Genomic DNA, 20169 nt, shown 5'->3' on the forward strand with positions numbered 1-20169 from the left:
GTAAGAGTTATTTTTAATAGCTAAAGTTCTACCAGAAACCAGAACACTCTTCATATAACATTTATTCCCCCTTCTGCTCTCATGATTTTTAAAAAATTAAGTAGCATGTTGATCTATACAGCTAAATTTACCACAAGTTTTTTTCCAGATCCAATTTTTTGTTGCTCGGTTTCTTGTGTTTCAGCATCTTTTGCTAATGCAAGTACTTGATACCTGTGGTTTAAACAATAAATAGATAAATAAATAATTTTTCACAAGAAAAAATGTTATACTAGAATATACACAAAAAGAACACTCCATAATATTGCTTTCCTTGTTTGTATTTGCAAATTCCAATCTTTACTGTAGGACTACAGTATTTTTGAAGTATAAGATGCATCTTTTTCCTCCCTAAAAGAGACTGATAATTTCTGTGCATCTTATACACTGACTGTACCTTTTTTCCCTCCAGCCCTAACTAGCTGCTAACGACATTCCCAGCTCTTACCTTGCAGGCTCTTTCATTGTTTCTCTGTGTGAAGAATGTTTTCCAAGTCCTAAGTCTTTGCAGGGGTTTTTTTCATTGCTTTAACTTGCTCCGAGTAAGTTCCTTTCCAGCCCTAACCAGGTGCTAACAATGTTCCCAGTTTTTACAGGCTTTCAAGCTTTTTCATTGTTACTCCCTGCCAAGAATGTTTTCCAAATCTTGTCTTTGTAGTTTTTTTTTCATTGCTCTACTTGCTCTAAATAAGTTTCTTTCCAGCCCTAATCAGGTGCATACAATGTTCCCAGCTCTTACAAGTTATTTCATTGTTACCCTCTGCAAAGAAGAAAGTTTTCTAAGCTCTAAGTCTTTGCAGGGTTTTTTCCATTGCTCTACTTGCTCTTGTCTCTCCAGGTGCTAATGATATTCCAGTTCTTCCTGGCTTGTAAGCTCATTCATTGTTACTCTCTTAGAATAAAGTTTTTTTAAAGCCCTAATCAAGGGATAAAATGTGCTGAAGCTGATCAGACTGAGGTTGCTAGCCAGATGAATACCTGGTAAGTAGATTGTTTTCCCTATTTCCCTCCCCCCAAATTAAGGGGTGTTTTATACTCCAGTGCATCTTATATTCCAAAAAATACGGTATCTGTTTAAAGACCTGTAAGAATTCTGTGAATGCACTGATGAACACTGGAATAATTAGAATGAAACAACCAATACTTCATGAAATGTGTATATTAAGTACTAATGACTAATTAGTAGATCTTTTCACAAATAATTAAAAAGTTGCTTAGAAGAAACTACAAAGCAACACAGCTCAACTAAAAATTATTAGTTGTTCAGAGGCATCCAGATAATGATTACTTGGAAATGTGGATGTCTGCAGCCATTTCATTGCTTTGTAAAGCTTAGAAGCAAGATTTGGCACAAGTTCAAAGACTGATCTAAAAAGACTGATCTACAAACTCATGGCACAGACTAAAAATAATAATATTCAGTTGGGAAAAACCAACAACCCCTCCCCCCCCAAATGTGTCATATATACACAAAATTATAGATTTCCAAGGTTCAAAAACAACGAGCTTCTGTTTTGACTTTAATGTTCATATTCTTGGGGAGAAGGCATAGTCATCCACCAAGGCACTACGGCATTTTTCTGCTCCTGCAGAAAATTGCCGAACCCCCACTGTCTGGGGTTGATGATTCATTTGAATCAGCCCAGAATGAGAGAGAGACAGATAGAAAAAAAGGGAGGAAAGAAAAGAGAGAAAGAAAGGAAAGAAAGAAAAGAGTGGGACTAAGGAAGAGAGAAAGAAAATCAAAATCTAGTTTGAAACTAGCTCAACTATTTAAGTGGCATTTTGATATTGATAGAGTTGCCCCATTCAGAGGTCACTGTTATAGACACACAGTATTTTATTTTGAAATTCTCTGAGGCAAAATATGATGCGTTTTTTAAAAACCAAAATTTCTTTACTGCAGATTAAGATCAGCAAAACAATATCAATCATCCAATTTCTTAGCATGCCTTAATTTTCATGTCTCTCAGCTGCATAAAAACCTTTGGTAGCTTATAATTAAAAAGAAAAATAACAAATATTAAAATAAAAATGCAGGCTACTGAAAACAACATGGTTTCTTAGAAGTGGTAGAAATTTGAGGAGGTTTGATTGATTATTAAATATGGATTGACTATGGAATAATGGTAAAAGATATATTTAGGTTTTGTTTAATTGGATTAGAATTTTAGAACTATATAGAATTACATAGGTAAAATTAATGGAAGGTACATAAATAAATGGAAGGCAAACATTAAGCATACTTTAAATACAGATTGATTTATCCTCTCCCATCCCCCAAGGTGCATGGCAGGGCACAGAAGATTTTGTGAGGTAGTGGGAAAAGAGAGATAGAAAGAAAGAAAAAGGAAAGAGAGGGAGGGAAAGTGGAGAGGACTGAAGGAGGGAAGGAAGGAAGAAGGAAGGAAGGAAGGAGAAATGGAGGGAACAAGGAAGAAAGGAAGGAAGAATGAAATAAATGGATGGAAGGACAGAGGAAGGAAGGACTGTTTGGGGTGGTGGTAATTTTTTTAATTTTTCTCTTAACATACATTCAAACAACACAGCGTACCATCTAATTTTCCATCACCCAGTTGGAATATATGCAATTTGGCAAGAATTTCATAGAATTAATTAGAGCCATATATTTGGTTCAAACTGCCAAGATACTGGTCAACAGTGATATGACAAATAAAATAAGCATAGGGAGAGGTATAAGACAAGGATGCCCCTTAGCTCCATTAATTTTTATAACCACATTAGAAATCCTACTCAATAGTGTAAGAGCAAACAGGGGAATACAGGGCATGAAAATTAAAAAAGATTTTAAAGTCCAAGGTTTCGCTGACGACATAGTTTTTATAACGCAAAACCATCAAAATCAATAATAAACCTAATTGAAGAACTTGATAAATTTGGGAAGGTCACTGGCTTAAACATTAACAAAGAAAAAACAAAGATAATAATGAAAAACATGACTCCAAATCAAATAAAGAAACTTGAAAAATTAACTAAACTTAAAACTACAAAGAAAATAAAATATTTAGGATTATGGATCACTGACAAATGTAGCACAATCAAAAAGGACAATTATGATAAACTTGCCAACGACAAAGACAAAGAATTTAAAAAGTGGTCTAAACTTCCACTTTCATTAATGCATAAAATAGCAGCAATCAAAACAAACATATTACCACACTTTATGTGTCTATTTTAGACTTCTCCAATTAAACTAAATAAATCTTTTTTCGACAATCTTCATAAGAAATTCAAAAAAATTATTTGGGCCAAGAAAAAAGCAAGAATAAAAATCAAATCACTACAAGACCATCGCACAAGAGATAGATTTGGCCTTCCAAACTTGGAACTATATTACAGGGCAGTAATTTTCAATTTAGCAAAGGAATGGATATGACTTAACAACCAACATTTATTAACATTGGAAGGGTACGACCTCTTGTCCGGATGGCATACCCTTCTATTAACAGAGGCGCACGAAACACCTAAATATTTCAAACATCATTATATCCGGTGGATACTAATTGATACTTGGCAAAATATAAGGAAAAACCATTATCCCTCAATTCCTAAATGGATATCCCCTATTGAACTTGCTACATACCCAAACGTTCTACCACTTAGTAAACCAATGACATATGAGTACTTAGATAGAAATAACGAACTAATTCCAAAACAAAAATTATCTGAAACCGGAATCACACTGGATTGGTACCAATATACACAAATTCAATCAGTATATAAAAACATAAAAATAAATTTGGGTTTCAAAATAATAACATACTAGATGAGATTATATTTGGTCCCACAAAAAAGGCGATATCCAAAATTTGCAATTATTTGTTACAACAAGACAACATAGAGGAAACAGCTTCAATGGTAGCATGGGGTCAACATTTTGGCTATACAATATACTTAAACGAATGGGAGAAAATATGGACAATAAATTACAAATATACATTGGCAGTTACACAAAAAGAAAATCAATATAAAATGTTCTACAGATGGCACTTGCCACAGGCCAGAATTGCAAAAATATACCCAAATGCCTCCCCGTTATGTTGGAAAAGTATGCAAAAAATAGGGACCTTTGGTATTACCACCTTTAGTGGACTTGCGAAATTGCCCAGAGCTATTGGAAAAAAGTAAAAAACATCCTAGACCAGGTTACTAATTTAAATGTACAGTTAAAACCGGAATTATTTCTATTAGGAATCTCTCAGCAAAATCTTCACAAAAATGATTTATATATTACATTGCATATTATAACGGCCGCAAGAATAATCCACACGCAACACTGGAAGCAAAAAGGAAGTCCAACTATACTAAACTTACTGAGTAAAACTATGGAACACGCTGAAATGGCTAAATTAACCTTGGAGCTACAAGATAAAGATGACACAGACTTCTACCAAGCCTGAGACAAGTGATACAAATGGCTAAATCAAAAGAAAATATTTATTAATACCATAAAACACAACATTTCAACAAAACAACCTTCATTAAAAGACAAAAGATAAACACAAAAAACTGTTACAAATAATCTCTACATTCTATCTACAACATTCGACAATTAGAAAAAGCAATCCCCAATATAAAATAGAAACAAAACCTACAAGATGGGAAATAATATTCGAACATCATCATGGTAACGGACGTCATAAATATTTATGATCCTAGCCAATGGCTAGACAGACTCTTATTACCCCAACCCTTCCCCTTCTTTCCCTCTTATTCCCTCTCTCTCCGATATCTTCTTCCCTTCTTCCCTCTGTTTTCCTTCTATCCTTCTTATCGTTTTCTTCCCTTCATGCTTTCCCTTTTTCTTTTCTTTCCTTTTTTTCCCTTTACTGTCAATAATATTAATACAACTATATATTTTATATCTATTATTTATTTTATTTATTTATTTATTGAAACATAGAAACATAGAAACATAGAAGTCTGACGGCAGAAAAAGACCCCATGGTCCATCTAGTCTGCCCTTATACTATTTTCTGTATTTTATCTTAGGATGGATATATGTTTATCCCAGGCATGTTTAAATTCAGTTACTGTGGATTTATCTACCACGTCTGCTGGAAGTTTGTTCCAAGGATCTACTACTCTTTCAGTAAAATAATATTTTCTCATGTTGCTTTTGATCTTTCCCCCAACTAACCTCAGATTGTGTCCCCTTGTTCTTGTGTTCACTTTCCTATTAAAAACACTTCCCTCCTGGACCTTATTTAACCCTTTAATATATTTAAATGTTTCGATCATGTCCCCCCTTTTCCTTCTGTCCTCCAGACTATACAGATTGAGTTCATTAAGTCTTTCCTGATACGTTTTATACTTAAGACCTTCCACCATTCTTGTAGCCCGTCTTTGGACCCGTTCAATTTTGTCAATATCTTTTTGTAGGTGAGGTCTCCAGAACTGAACACAGTATTCCAAATGTGGTCTCACCAGCATTCTATATAGCGGGATCATAATCTCCCTCTTCCTGCTTGTTATACCTCTAGCTATGCAGCCAAGCATCCTACTTGCTTTCCCTACTGCCTGACTGCACTGTTCACCCATTTTGAGACTGTCAGAAATCACTACGCCTAAATCCTTTTCTTTTGAAGTATTTGCTAACACAGAACTGCCAATACAATAGTCAGATTGAGGATTCCTTTTCCCCAAGTGCATTATTTTACATTTGGAAACATTAAACTGCAGTTTCCATTGCTTTGACCATTTATCTAGTAAAGCTAAATCATTTACCATATTGCCGACGCCTCCAGGAATATCAACCCTATTGCACACTTTAGAGTCATCGGCAAATAGGCAAACCTTCCCTACCAGACCTTCCCCTATGTCACTCACAAACATATTAAAAAGAATAGGACCCAGAACAGACCCTTGTGGCACACCGCTTGTAACCTGACTCTGCTCAGAATACTCGCCATTCACAACAACCCTCTGGTGTCTATGCTTCAGCCAGCTGCAAATCCATTGAACTATCCAGGGATTAAGTCCAATCTTCACTAATTTATCTATCAGCTCTTTATGTGGAACCGTATCAAAGGCTTTGCGGAAGTCCAGGTAGGCAATATCCACGGCACCACCTTCATCCAACACCTTTGTGACATAGTCAAAGAAATCAATGAGATTAGTCTGACATGATTTGCCTTCAGTAAAGCCATGCTGATTTGGGTCCAATAATTTATTGTTTTTTAGGTGCTGATTTATCCTCTTTTTCAGTAGAGTCTCCATCATTTTAACGACAACTGATGTCAAGCTAACTGGCCTGTAGTTACCAGCTTCTTCTCTACTGCCCTTCTTGTGGATAGGCACAACACTTGCCATTCTCCAATCCTCAGGAACATCTCCTGTTAACAAGGATTGGTTAAACAAATCAGTCAGGGGGGTAGCAATGACAGATCTGAGTTCTTTAAGAACTCTGGGGTGGATGCCATCTGGACCCATTGCCTTATTTATCTTTAATCGTTCAAGTTCTTCTAAGACATCGGCTTCTAAGATCACTGGAGCTGAATCCGTACAGTTGGAGGCAATGCTATATCCCTCTATAGTATTATTTTGTAAGGTGTCTTTTGAGAAAACTGAACAGAAGTAGCTATTGAAATGGTCAGCGATCTCCTTATTCCCATTAATGCATGTATTTTTCCCGGTACTAAGCTTCGTGATGCCGCAGTTTTTCTTCTTCTTATCACTAATATATCTGAAGAAGGTTTTATCCCCCTTCTTTAGAGATTTGGCAATTTCTTCCTCTTTTGAGGCTTTAGCAGCATATATTATCTGTTTCGCCTCCTTCTGTCTCATTTTATACACCTCCCTATCAGCTATACTTCCAGACTCTTTATACCTCCTATAGGCAGCCTTTTTTTCATTGACTATAGTCCTTACATCATTGCTAAACCATAGCGGTTTCTTCTTCCTTTTACCTTTAGTTATTTGTCTTACATACAGTCCAGTGGCTTTTAAGATGGCCTTTTTAAATACAGTCCACTGGGTGCTCGCTCCTGCCATTTTATCCCTCCCCTTTAATTCATTATCTAAATATTCCCCCATTGCATTAAAATTTGTTTTTCTGAAATCCAATACTTTGGTTGCATTATAGGATTGCTCACAATGAGTTTTTACATCAAACCACAAACATAGATGGTCACTGCAACCTAAATTTTCTCCCACCTTGACATCTGAAACCCAATTCCCATTCGTAAAAACTAAATCTAGAATATTCTCCCCTCTAGTTGGTGTCTTAACCAGCTGTGCCAGAGCTGCTCCTGTAAAGGCCTCTACTATATTCTTACTTTTGCATGTAAGGGCACTGGGGATATTCCAGTCAACATCAGGCATGTTGAAATCACCCATAACCACAATATCTCCCTTTACTGCCATTTGGGTAATTTCATCCACCATCTTGTTGTCATATTCCTCAGATTGCCCTGGAGGCCTATAGATCACCCCAATTCTAATGACAGAACCGTCTTTATTTTGCATGCAAATCCAGAGGGTCTCTAGATCTTGACATGTATTTTGAATTAGTGTTGTTTTTAGAGTTTCTTTAACATAAATGGCTACTCCACCTCCCCTTCTCTCTATTCTATCCTTCCTATACAGTGTATATCCTGGTATGGATATTTCCCATTCATTAGAATCCTTAAACCATGTCTCAGTTATGGCAACCAGGTCCAAATTATCTCTAGATATTATGGCCATTAATTCACAGAGCTTGTTGCTCAAGCTTCGAGCATTCGTGCACATTACACGAAGAACATTATTTTCATTATTAGTTTGCCCCTTATCATCAACAACTACATCTATTTTATTTGCAGCTCCCTTTTCATAAGCTTCCAAAAACTGATTTATCCTCATTGGTCGGGGACAGAAATCACCCATTGGATTTGTATGCCGCCCCTCTCCGGAGACTTATATGCTTTTTAATAATACCAAAAGAACTATGATCTTACTTGTTATGAATACCAACCCATATACATTATTGACTTGTTTTTACTCTGTTTGTTATTTCTTTCTCTTATATTTGTAATAGAATTTAGTAAAGATTATTATTTTTTTTAAAAAGAAAATTAAAAACAAAACATAAACATATATGAATCCCCCCCTCTAAATAGTACGTTCCCATTTTGTTTTTTACTTTAAAATAAGGTATGTGCAGTGTGCATAGGGATTTGTTCATAGTTTTTTTTAATAGTCTGGCCCTCCAACAGTCCGAGGGAACTGGCCCCCTGTGTAAAAAGTTTGGGCACCCCTTTTCTTTTTTTCTTTTTTTTAAATTTTTTTATTATTTTTCATAAAAAACAAACAAATACATACAAACAATGAACATAAAGTGGGGGTGTATTTCCCCCGCTTCTTATGAAAGTATACATTCAAATATAGAAAAAGAATACATAATTAAATATATGTTAACTATTATATAGAAAAAAAAAATTAATAAATTTGAGTTAAAGTTTACAAATCTTAATATGGGTGTTAGGTAGGGTTAGTATAACATAATTACCAAAGAAAAAATACCTTTAATATAATCCTAATTACTATAGTAAAGTAGTATCAAACCTTCAGTCCAAACAGTAAAGCTAAATTCAACTATTATACTTCGAAAATCTTGGTATGTTGCTTATACTTATACATACATTACTATATCATAATCATCAAAAAGTCCTTTTAAACTAATATTAATATTATTATCACCTAGGTAAAAACTAATACAAAAAAAGATAAAAAAAAACAACCACTAGCGATATATCTTATTTTTTCTTATCTATCCATTTGTAAACATTGTTCCATGTTTCGTAAAATTTAGTATCCTCTTGATCGTTTAATCTTCTTGTCATCATATCCATTTCAGCGCAATCTAATATCTTAGCTGTAACCTCTTCTTCCTTGGGGATTTCCTCCCCTTTCCAGTTTTGCGCATATATTATTCTAGCCGCAGTTAATATGTGTATAATTAAATAAAAAATTTCTTTCTTATAGATCTGGTTTGTGACGCCTAATAAGTAAAATTCCGGGGTATTATCTATATCTTGCTTTGTTATTTCTTTTAATATTTTTTCAATCATCTTCCAATATATTTTTGCTTTGCCACATGTCCACCATTGATGATAATAAGTTCCTATATCCTTCTTACATTACCAGCATATTGGGGATGTTTTGGGAAACATTTTTGCTATCCTATTTGGTGGGAGATGCCATCTATAAAACATTTTGATTTGGTTTTCTTTTAGAGAAACTGATTTAGTCATTTTCCAATTATTAATCCACACTTTCTCCCATGTGTCTATGTCTATTTCCTTACCAATATTTCTACACCATCTTATCATAGTATCTTTTAAAGTCAACTCTATATTTTTATGAGCAATAAGTAGTTTATATATTTTCCCTATCATTTTTGTTGAGTTAGTGGTTATTAAAGTAGTTAAAGGATTCTTACTTTTATTAAAAATGTAAAGAGTTTTATCCTTCTGATATCTAGATCGGATCTGGGCGTAGTGCCACCAATCTATTATTATCCCTTCTTCTTGTAGTTCAATTCTAGATTTAAGCTTCATCTGATCATTTAATAGTTCTTTATATCTATAAGTCATTTTCTTGTCCTTTATAGACTTTGGATGCGTTATTGCTTCTAAAGGAGCTAACCAATCTGGGATGCTTAAGAAATGATTCTTCTTTATGTCTTTCCATACTTCTAATAAGTATTTCCTTAGTGTATGCCTTTTAAAATATGAATGGTTTTTGTCCTTATCATACCATAAAAATGCGTGCCATCCAAGCATTAAATCATGTCCTTCTAGATCAAGTGTTCTTTTATTATCTAAGATTATCCAATCTCTAAGCCATGTTAATGCAGCGGCCTGATAGTATAGTTTCCAATTTGGAAGGCCAAATCCGCCTCTTTCTTTGATATCTTCTAAACAATTCATTTTTATCCTTGCTTTTTTACCTTGCCATATAAATTTTTTAACTAAGTTTGTTAAAGTTTTTAAAAAGATACCCCCTGGGTTTATTGGTATTGTCTGAAAAAGAAATAAGACCTTGGGTAAAATGTTCATCTTAATTGTTGCAATTCTTCCTAAGAAAGATATTTTCAAATTATTCCACATTGCTAAGTCTTTTTTAATTTCTGCTAGTAATTTCATATAATTATCATTTTTTAATGTTATTGTTTTCGCTGTTAAATTTATTCCTAAATATTTTACCTTTTTTACAGTCTTTATTCCAGAAATACTTTCTAATTTAGTTTCTAGTGTTTTATTCATATTTTTGGTCAAGTAATGTGTTTTGCTTTTGTTTATCTTTAAACCTGCTACGTTTCCATATTGTTCAATGGTTTGTAGTAAGGTAGGAACTGTTGTAGTCGGTTCTTCAATTATAAACATTAGATCGTCTGCAAAGGCCTGGAGTTTGTAGGTTTCATCTCCTACGGTTAAACCTTTTATTTTGGGGTCCGCTCTTATTTTAATTAATAGGGTTTCAAGGGTCATAATAAATAACAATGGTGATATAGGACATCCTTGGCGAACTCCCTTATTTATGTCAAGTATTGGTAATTGACTGTTATTCAATATTATATTCGTTGTTTGTTTTGAATATATGGTATCTATTAAGTTAACAAATTTTGGGCCAAATCTCATTTTATTTAATTGCATTTTTATAAATATCCAATTAACGATGTCGAAGGCTTTTTGAGCGTCCAAAAACATTAAAGATGCCGTCTTGTCTGGGTGTTGTTCATAGTACTCTAGTATATTTATTACAGTTCTAATATTATTTTTAATTTGTCTCCCTGGAAGAAACCCATTTTGGTCTTGGTGTATTATTCCATTTATAACTCTTTTGAGTCTCTCTGCGTAAATGGCAATAAAGATCTTATAATCTACATTTAATAATGATATAGGCCTATAGTTTTTAATTTTTTCTGGTTCTGTACCCTGTTTATGTATTAAGGTTGTCAGTGATTCTGACCAAGATTTGGGGATTTTTCCCTCAAGTCTACATAAATTAAAAGTTTCTAACATATGGTTTCTTATTGTTTCGTTGTCTATCTTGTACCATTCTGCAGGTATGGCATCTGGGCCTGTGGCCTTGTTGCTTTTCTGTTTTTTAATTGTTATTAGGAGTTCCTCCATTGTTATTGGTCCATCCATGGTAGCCTGTTGATCTTCTGTTATTTGTGGTAAATTTGAAGCCTCTAAATAGTTAAAAACTTCATCTTCAATAACATGATCTTTAGCATATAATTCTTTATAAAAATTATACACAATGTCTGCCTTACCTTCTGTGTCATATTTTATTTTACCATCTTTATCTTCTAATTTTTGGATTAATTTTGATTGACTCTGTTTTCTAAGTTTATACGCTAGCCATCTGCCAGGTTTATTTGCATGTTCAAAATATTGTTGCTTTGCTCTTTTGATCTTTTCAGTTAGTTGGTTTTGTTCTATAACTCTAATTTTATGTTTAATTACATTTATTTCTGTCTTTAGATCTCTGTTCTTAATGTGTTGCTGCGATAAGGATTCTAATTGTTTTAGTTCGTTTGTTAATTGTAAGTACTCTAATTTCTTTTCCTTATTATGTTTTGCTGTATAGGATATTGTTAAACCTCTTATATACACTTTAACTGTATCCCATAAGTTCTGTGGAGTAGTGTCTGATGTTTTATTAATTTCAAAAAATATTTTTAATTCCTTTTCAATCCAATCCTTATATTTCTTATCATTTAATATATACCTATTCATCCGCCAGTTGTTCTGTTTATTATTCATCGTCATATAGACCACTATTGGGTTGTGATCAGCCCATGTATTAACGTCTATCTCGACCTCTCTTATTTGTTCTGCCACCGTTTTTGGTGCCCATAACATGTCAATTCTCGTCCAAATTTTGTGAGGATTGGAGTAAAAGGTAAATTGCCTTTTGTGAGGGTGTCTTTCCCTCCAAATGTCGCTTAGTAATAATTCCGCTTTCATTTTTTGAAAAGTACTAGGTAGCAAATTTCTTCTTGTTTTTTTGCCTTTTCCCCTTTTTTTATTACCTCCCCCTCCTGAGTGGTCTAATTGTCTATTCGCGATAGCATTGAAGTCACCTATTATCAATAAATTGTCAATAGCTAAATCTATTATTATTTGGTGTAAATTTTTATAAAATGTCATTTGGTCTTCATTGGGAGCATAAATAGAAACAACCACTAGAGGTCTAGGTTCAATATCTACTTGTACAATCAATATCCTACCCTCTTTATCCTTATATATTTGTTTGGAATTTATAGAATTCTTGACATACATCACTACACCTCTTTTTTTTTGGTCTGCTAATGCAGCATACATTTTTCCAATTTTGGGATTCAACAGTAATTTTTGGTTATCTTTTTTAATATGAACTTCTTGTAGTATTGCAATCTGAACATTTTGGTTTCTAATTTTAGAAAAAATTTGCTTCCTTTTTCTTGGTTCGTTAAGTCCATTAACATTTACGGAAAAGATTTTTAAGTCTTTATTCGTTGTCATTTAATGGGTTTTTTGGTTTCTCGCTGAGGTTGAACTCTTCTAGCACCTTGGTCCTGCTCTATTACTTGGGCAGTTGCCCCCAAGTTTTCTTCTTGCTGAGTTGGTAATTTTTCCCCTGGTTGCTGTTGAACTAGTTGTAGTTGGACCACTTGTTGCTTACTTGCGTAGTCGGAGTGGCCAATACCACTCTGTTCAAGAAAGTACATGGCTTGTTCTACGTTTTCCAGTTTGTACCTTGTAGAACGCCATGTCAGAGAAAGTCCTTGTGGAATAAGCCAACGGTAAGTAATGTTTTCTTTGATCAAAATTTTAGTTAGAAAGTGATAATCTCTTCTGTTTTCTCTGACACTTCTTGGAACTTGCTTTAGTATCTTTATTTCTACTCCCTGACGTTGGGGCGGGGAGTTTCTTGAATGATGAAGTATCTCATCTCGCAACGCCTTTCTTGTAAACTTAATATGTATCTCTCTTGGGAGGTTGTGCCGACGGATATAGCTATTCGAGATTCTGTATACTTCATCGATTTCTCTCTGTAAAGCTGTGGGGTCCTCTTGGAGTATAGCTCCAATAATTTCCGCCATAGTCGCTTTTAAGTCTTCATCTTTTTCCTCTTTTATATTCTGAAATCGAAGTCCGTACGAAGCTCGTTGCATCTCCAGCTGGATAATAGATTCATCATATCTTCTGTATCTCTCATCGGCTCTCCCTTCAAGATAATCCATTCTTTTCTCATTTTTATCAGATTGTTCTTCAACTTTTTTAACTCGGTCGTCACTTTCTTGAAGTGTTTGTTGGATCTGCTTTATCTGGTCTTTCATCTCACCCATATCAGCTTTCATTTGGGCCATCTCCACTTTAAATTCTGCCAAGTCAGCTTTTATGGCTTCTCTTTGTTGTGTTGCCTCCTCCTTTATGGCTTCTCTTTGTTGTGTTGCCTCCTCCTTTATGGCCTCTCTTTGTTGAGTGGCATCTTCTTGTGATTTGACCATGAAGTCCTTCAAAGTGTTCAAAGTCTCATGTATAGTTGCAAAATTGGACTGCATTGTTTTGTCTTTGTCTTTGGTAGACATGGTTAACACTTGATGCGAAGGAGAAGAATGTGGTGACACTTGTGGAGATAGGGTAGTTGGTGTAGTTTGTTTTTTTGTTGTTTTAACAAGGGTTGAGGTATGGGACATTATCAAATTAGAATCCACTATTTCAAATTTTAAGGTTAGTTTCAATTTTATATGTAGTGAAAAGGAAAAAAAATTACTATAAATTCCAAATCTGTTCAATGTATTTTGTTTCCCTTATAATATGACTATACCAATTCAATAGCAATTCAATTAATAACAGAATTCAAAAAAAAGAAGGGAGAAAAAAGAAAAGAAAAAAGAAATATTATTATTTAGTGGGCACCCCTTTTCTATGTGTCTACTTTAATTATTCTACCCTCTAAATTTGTCACCATTCCCTCTGGTATAGTCCATCTAAAGGTAATTTCTTTTTTGTTTAGTAGGGAGGCAAGTGTTTTGTAGTCCCTTCTTCATTCACGGACTCTTCTTGTTTTAACATGTTTAGTTCCCTGCCCTTATATGTTAATTTGCCGTCTCTGGAGACAGCATAGACTTTATCTCTGGTATTTTTTCTAGTGAATCTTATATGAACCTCTCTTGGGAGTTGGTGTCTTCATGCGTAACTAGTCTGAATTCAGTAAACTTCGTCGATTTCATTAATAACGTCCTCCCGGTTCTGTTGTAAGATTCCTGCAATTATTGTTAACATAACTTCTGCTAGGTTCTCTCTCTCAGATTCTACTATGTTCTGGGACCTTAAAAATATGCTGATCTCTCCATCTTGAAATGGTTTAGATAATTTTCATGTTCCTTGTTAGATTCTTTAAGTTTTTTGTCCACATACTCAATTTTTTTCTCGTTCTGCTCCTTTTTCTTTTCTACTATTGTTATTTTTTGTTCATTTTTTTGCCTAGCTCTTTGGGCCATCTCTAATCTGTTTTCTAACCTCGAAGTGTCTGTTTTCAGTTCTATATGATTGTTTGTAATAAGTTCTTGGAGTTTCAACATAATCTCCTGCATCATTTTCAAGATATTGTTCATGTTTTGCATCACTGCCACTTCTCCCTTTTCTTTTTCTGTAGTCAACATTTCATCCATAGTTCCCTCTAAGCTGAGCAGGTGAGCAATCGCTCACTTAAAAATCATCATCAACTCAGAGTTTTCCAAACCTGCCCAGAAGCCGAGAGGGAAATTTTATTATTATTTCTGTGTCGCCCAGTCCCGAAGGGACTGCCGCTCAGACACTATACTTTTCCGCCCACCCCAAAAAAAATTTAGAGAGAACACTGATTTCATCTCTTTGGTGCTGTGCTGCAGGAGAGGGGATGCTCATTGAGGTTGTTACAGTTGGCTTTTTGACACGCACCCCCAGTGGGTTGCTTGCCATTTCTTTTAATATTTGGTCTTATTTTTTCATAATTTTAAATATTCTGTTCCAGGTGACCATATAGAAGGTTCAAATTTATAAGCTAAGTTGTTGAAATATATATAAAAATAAATGAATTTATTATTATATAGGAGTATAGCCAATACAAAAGTATAAATATTGTCTAGTAAATTGATTGTAAATTATTCAATTATTGCACGTTATTAAATTAATGCTTTGCAAGTAAGTCAAAGATAATATATAAGATGTTAACTTAATAATCACAGAAATATATGATTTCAATCTTAAACTTCACTTTTAACTAAACAATAGAAACAATAAACAGTAGAAAAGAAAAAAGAAGACAACTTAAAATATTCAATACTAAATATGGTTAGATACGAAGGTTATTTGGGTAATATATATACATCTATACTAATATCTAAATATCTAAATTTATCTTTAGATATTAAGTTCTGAGTATGAGTTGTATAGAATTTAAGAGGAAAATAGGAAAAGAAAGAAGAAAAAAAGAAAGAAAATACCAGTGTCTTAAATATATTATGTTTGCTGTTAAATACTTAATATAGAAAAGAGATAGAGAATATCAGAAAAGAGAAAAGGAATTTGGAGAGAGTAGAGATGAAAGGGAGGAAGAGAGAAAAAGGGAGAGAGGAGTGAGAAGAACAAGAGAATAAAGAAGGAAAAGGAAAAGAAAAGAGACAGTAGCTTATCCAGATTTATGAATCAGTAACTTTAGATATAAACAATATTTCCTAGACTCTATAAAAGAATTTTTATGTATTTTTAATTAAATTACTATTAGTCCACTTGGATTCGTTTTTCAGACCAGAAAAGGAAGAAAAGATTCAGTGACTCAAGGTTTCTTCCTTATGATTCTGGTCTCAGTCCTTTTAGTTACTCTATAAATGTCTATCGCCAAGTGCCGAAACGTCATTTCCTGTTCATATTATACCTTCTGTCGCTAATTTTGAAAGTATTTAGCTGCCCAGAGTGCTGCTAAAATTTCTCCTCAGATCCAATTTTACACTGCAGTCTTGAAAGTATAATCGAAGGTATAATCACAATCCCCAGCATGACATTCTGCTGTATCTTTCAATCTATCCAAACAGCCAAAAAAAACCACATAAGAGGAATTTACAACTAAGCACAGTTTCCGCAGATCATAACCAGATCATCACTGTTATCCTGATCATTCAAAATCACAATGATCAAGAATATTTTCAAAGGCTGAAACTTTTCTTTTTCTGTAATTGCCAAAATTTTAGCAGTAACCCGGCTCTCAAGAGCTCAATCATTTTTTCATTCTCCGTTCAGTACAAAACTCTTGGCTCCACGCTTTCCCACCGCCTATCAGCTGACTGTCAAAACCCCGGTGAGGAAAAGTCTGGTATTGTAAACAATCCAATCCCCGTCAATCTGCCCGAGTCAGTCCAATCAAATCCAATAAATTAAGTTTAGGATGATTTAATAACTGTCCCAAATTTTAAAGGAGTGCAAATTTTCCCAGATTAGGCGCCTACATGACTTTATAAAGTGTCCATCTTGGAAGTAAGCAGTCATTCTTACTCCAGAATGCTGCCTCGGTAATTCGTGAGTCTGTTTCCTTATCCCCTAATCGGGTAATCTTTTTCACAAACCAATTATTCGTTGTTATTATAATAGAAAGTTCTGTCCATATAAGAGTCCATCAATGTACATCGTTAGCTTACTTGAAACAGGTCGATCTGTCCATCTCATTTGCTTCCTCTTTTTCGTGACCTTTAAGGTTTCAGGCCCACTATATTGGGATCAGCTAGCGTCTTTGATCCCCGAAAGGGAGGGTGCCCTTCGCATCGGCAGGTGAATACCTTCAACCAACTGATGCCCGGTTAACCCCTCTTTGTCCATGTCGTCCTCCAGATGAGCAGTGTCCTGAAAGATTTCAGAGACTTAAGGAAAAAGCAGCTTTTGGAAAGAGAGGTCCCCTCTTTACAGCTGCTATACCTCAAGCCGCCACTGGAAGATGAGATGACAACCATTTAGATTAGTGGTGTGAAACTCAACTTCATTGAGGGTCACATCAGGGTTGTAGTTGATCTCAAGGGACCGGGGGAGGATGGCCGGGGCATGGCCAGCTTCCCTATCTCCCTTTCTCATTTCCATCTTGTCCCTCCTTCCCTCCTTCTCATTCCCATCTCCTTCCTTCCTTCCTTCTTTCCTTCCTTCCTTCTATCTTCCCCCTCTCTTTTTTTTCCTGGGGTAAGGCAACTCCTCACCATTTTTAAATGTGGTCCTTATTAAGAGCTGGGGATGCCTGCACAGATACCTGCTGCTTGTTTCCTCCCCAAAAGGATAGTTGACCCCGGGTTGGTTTTTAAGGATGTGAAAAGCTGTTCTTTAAATTTTGGGGTCTCACTTTTTGAGACAACCCCACCCTTTCTCCTTGAGCCATGCTGCAAATTGAGGACAAAGGGGGGGAAAACCTCACGATCTTAAAAACCCAGGAAGACCTCCTCCCTCATGGAGCTGCTTCTGCAAAGGCCAATGGGCTCAGCACCAATTGCTGCTGGAGCCCATGGTAAGTTTGGAACTAAAGAAGGCGAGCAATTGAATGGGTAAGTCAAAACAGGAAAGATCAACTGCCAGACAGAGCAATGAAAGCTTTGGGGATTTAGTTTTTGGTTCCTCTTTTTCTCTCTTCCTTTCCCATGAACAGCAAGAACTGCACTTGGTTTGTGGGGACTGGGGTTTACTTTCCCTTTGTGTAAAGTGACCAGATTTTCACATTGGTAAAAAGAGATACAATTGACCCGAGATTCTTGATCTATATGGTCTATTCTTGGTCTATATGGTCTATTCTTGGTCTATATGGAGCAAAAAAATATTTTTCATTTTCTCTCTCTCCCTCCCTTTCTCTCTATTTCTTTCTCTTACTCTTCCCCCTCTTTCTTTCTCTCACTTCCTTCCTTCCTCTTTCTCTCTCTCTCCATCCCTTTTTCCCTTCCTTCCTCTCTCTTCTCTCTCTCTCTTTTACTCTCTTTTCCTTCCTCCCCCTTTTCTTTCTCTCTCCCTCCCTCTTTCTCTCTCTTCTTCCATCCCTTTCTCTTTCTCTTTCTCCCCCTCTCTCTTTCTTTCTCTTTCTTCCTTCCTCTTTTCTCTCTTTTCCTCCCTATCTTTCTCTCTATTTATCTCTCTTTCTCTTTCCCTCTCTCTCTCTTTCCCTCTCTCTTTTTTCTCTCTTTCTCTCTCCCTCCTTCCCATTCTCTTTCTCTCTCTCTAAGCCATGCCCCCTTGCAGTTAATTGTCAGAAAAGGGGCAAAAGTGAAGCTCGGTCTCCATCACCCTGGACTCATGGACCTTACTATTTCTGATTACCTAACACCTCAGAGGTTGAGAAGAGGAGGTGTAATTTTCGGATGCGTGTCTCTGCCATGTCCAATAAGGCTGCTCTGTCTTCCAGCACTTTCCCAACATTTTGGATGTAATGGGTAACAAAAATGGCATCCTTCATAAACAATTATCATATTTACTGCCGCTCAGAATAGCCTGCCTTCACCCTACCTTGACAAGTCTCCACCTGATGGCCGATCAGGCGGGTGGAGGGGGGGAGTAAATAAATCCCAAGCTCCATTTATTTTCCAACAATTGAGGAGGGGGGGAGAAGGGGCTCAGCAGCCCCCCTCTCTCTCCCTCCTTCCCTCCCGTCACTCTGTTTCTCACTGTCTCTCTCTTCCTCCCTCCTACCTCGTCATTTCAGTGAGGCAGGGCTCAGCAAAGGGCCTCTGAGCCAAGCCAGCCTTGCGATCTCTCTCTGCCTTAACTGCTCCTCCACCAGCTCCTTCAAGATCCGTCACAGCTCTCCGCTTTCCCTGAGTTTGCACTGTTGCATAGCTCCATTCGTTCTTTCTCCACCCTGGTTGCTCCACAAATCCCTGCCACCTTCGGGCCTACCTTCCTTACTTCCTCCCCATCTTTCCAGACGTTCCCTGCAGCCTTCCAAGGCTGCCTCGATCTCACCACCGCTTCTCACCAAACGCTGCCCAGAGGGATGGAATTGTCCAGAACACTGCAGCCCCACCGGCGCCCCTTTTGAGGGCAGGGATGGAGTGGGGAGTGGCTGTGGGAGGACCCATTGCATCGTTTGAGGGCTCAGTGCCAGCCCCGAAGTACCCCCCCCAGCCACCCCTGCTTGAAGCCGCCCCCAGATTAAGAGGCCGAGGCAGCTGACACATCCTGAGCCTCCCTCGGGCAGAGGAGCTGTGCGGCCGCCTCCAGGGTGCCGTTTCAGGCTCCCGCCACAGCCCCAGAGGAGAACTTTTTAAAAAGTGAGACATTTTTCAAATGCCACAGGACGCAGGACAAATTATCAAAAAGCAGAATGTCTGGTCACCTTATCTTTGTCCACTTCTCAGCAAAGAAATGCTGCTTCCTCCCTCCTCAAAAACCTCACTTTCTCCAGATCTCTCTCCTTCTTGCCTCCCACTCGTTTTTTCTCTTCCTCTCTCCCCTCCTATTCTTCCTCTCTCCCCTCCTTTCTTCCCTGTCTCTCTCCTTCTCATTCCCATGTCATTCCTTCCTCTGCTCTCAGGAAGGGATAAGGGGGGGGGGAGAGATTGGCAGTATTGCCATTGACCATGCTTACTGAGGCTGTGCCTTTCTCACATGTGGCCGGGAATAGATGGTCCCTGTTAAAGGGAAGCTGCATGGGCTGCAAGGAGGGCACAAAGGTACTATTGATGGAATGGCACTCATCTAAACCTGGATGGTGGCCATTTGGCCCAGAACATTGTGAGGCTTAAATCTGCAAAGCCCAGCTGCAGCAAGCTAGGGCAGCCCCCATTGCCTTGGCCCCACATCCTGAGCATGTGCACAGGAGGCAATGAGGCAATGAGTGCCCAGGTTGTGGGGCTGAGGGGGTGTGGCAATTCCTCGCAGGACTGAGGCACCAGGGGCTGGTCCTTATCTGTCTCCAGGGTAGCCTCACAGGCCAGGTCTGGCTCGTGGATGTATTGAGAATCGGTCTGGCTAGTGCGCCCTGATCTAGATCATTTTGATTTCTATTTTTATCTTCTAGAATTCCCAAAGGTGCTTTTCCAAGAAATAACTGGACTTTCTGAAGAAGCTTCTTGGATGAGAAGAAAAATGTCTTCAAAGAAAAAAATCAGAAAATCAGTTGTCTCTTGAA

General features: G+C 36.7%; 1 protein-coding gene across 3 annotated transcripts in view; it reads right to left on the bottom strand.

Moving 5' to 3' along the window:
- The window catches only part of BBS9 (Bardet-Biedl syndrome 9), a 606911-nt gene that overhangs the window by 447420 nt on the left and 139322 nt on the right, over positions 1-20169 (bottom strand). For all 3 annotated transcript variants that reach the window (XM_070726313.1, XM_070726315.1, XM_070726314.1), the window contains exon 7: positions 132-213. In XM_070726313.1, the coding sequence (XP_070582414.1) occupies positions 132-213 (82 nt within the window). The remainder of the gene's footprint in view (positions 1-131; positions 214-20169) is intronic.

The sequence above is a fragment of the Erythrolamprus reginae genome, chromosome Z (genome assembly GCF_031021105.1).
Source record: "Erythrolamprus reginae isolate rEryReg1 chromosome Z, rEryReg1.hap1, whole genome shotgun sequence".
NCBI lineage: Eukaryota > Metazoa > Chordata > Lepidosauria > Squamata > Dipsadidae > Erythrolamprus > Erythrolamprus reginae.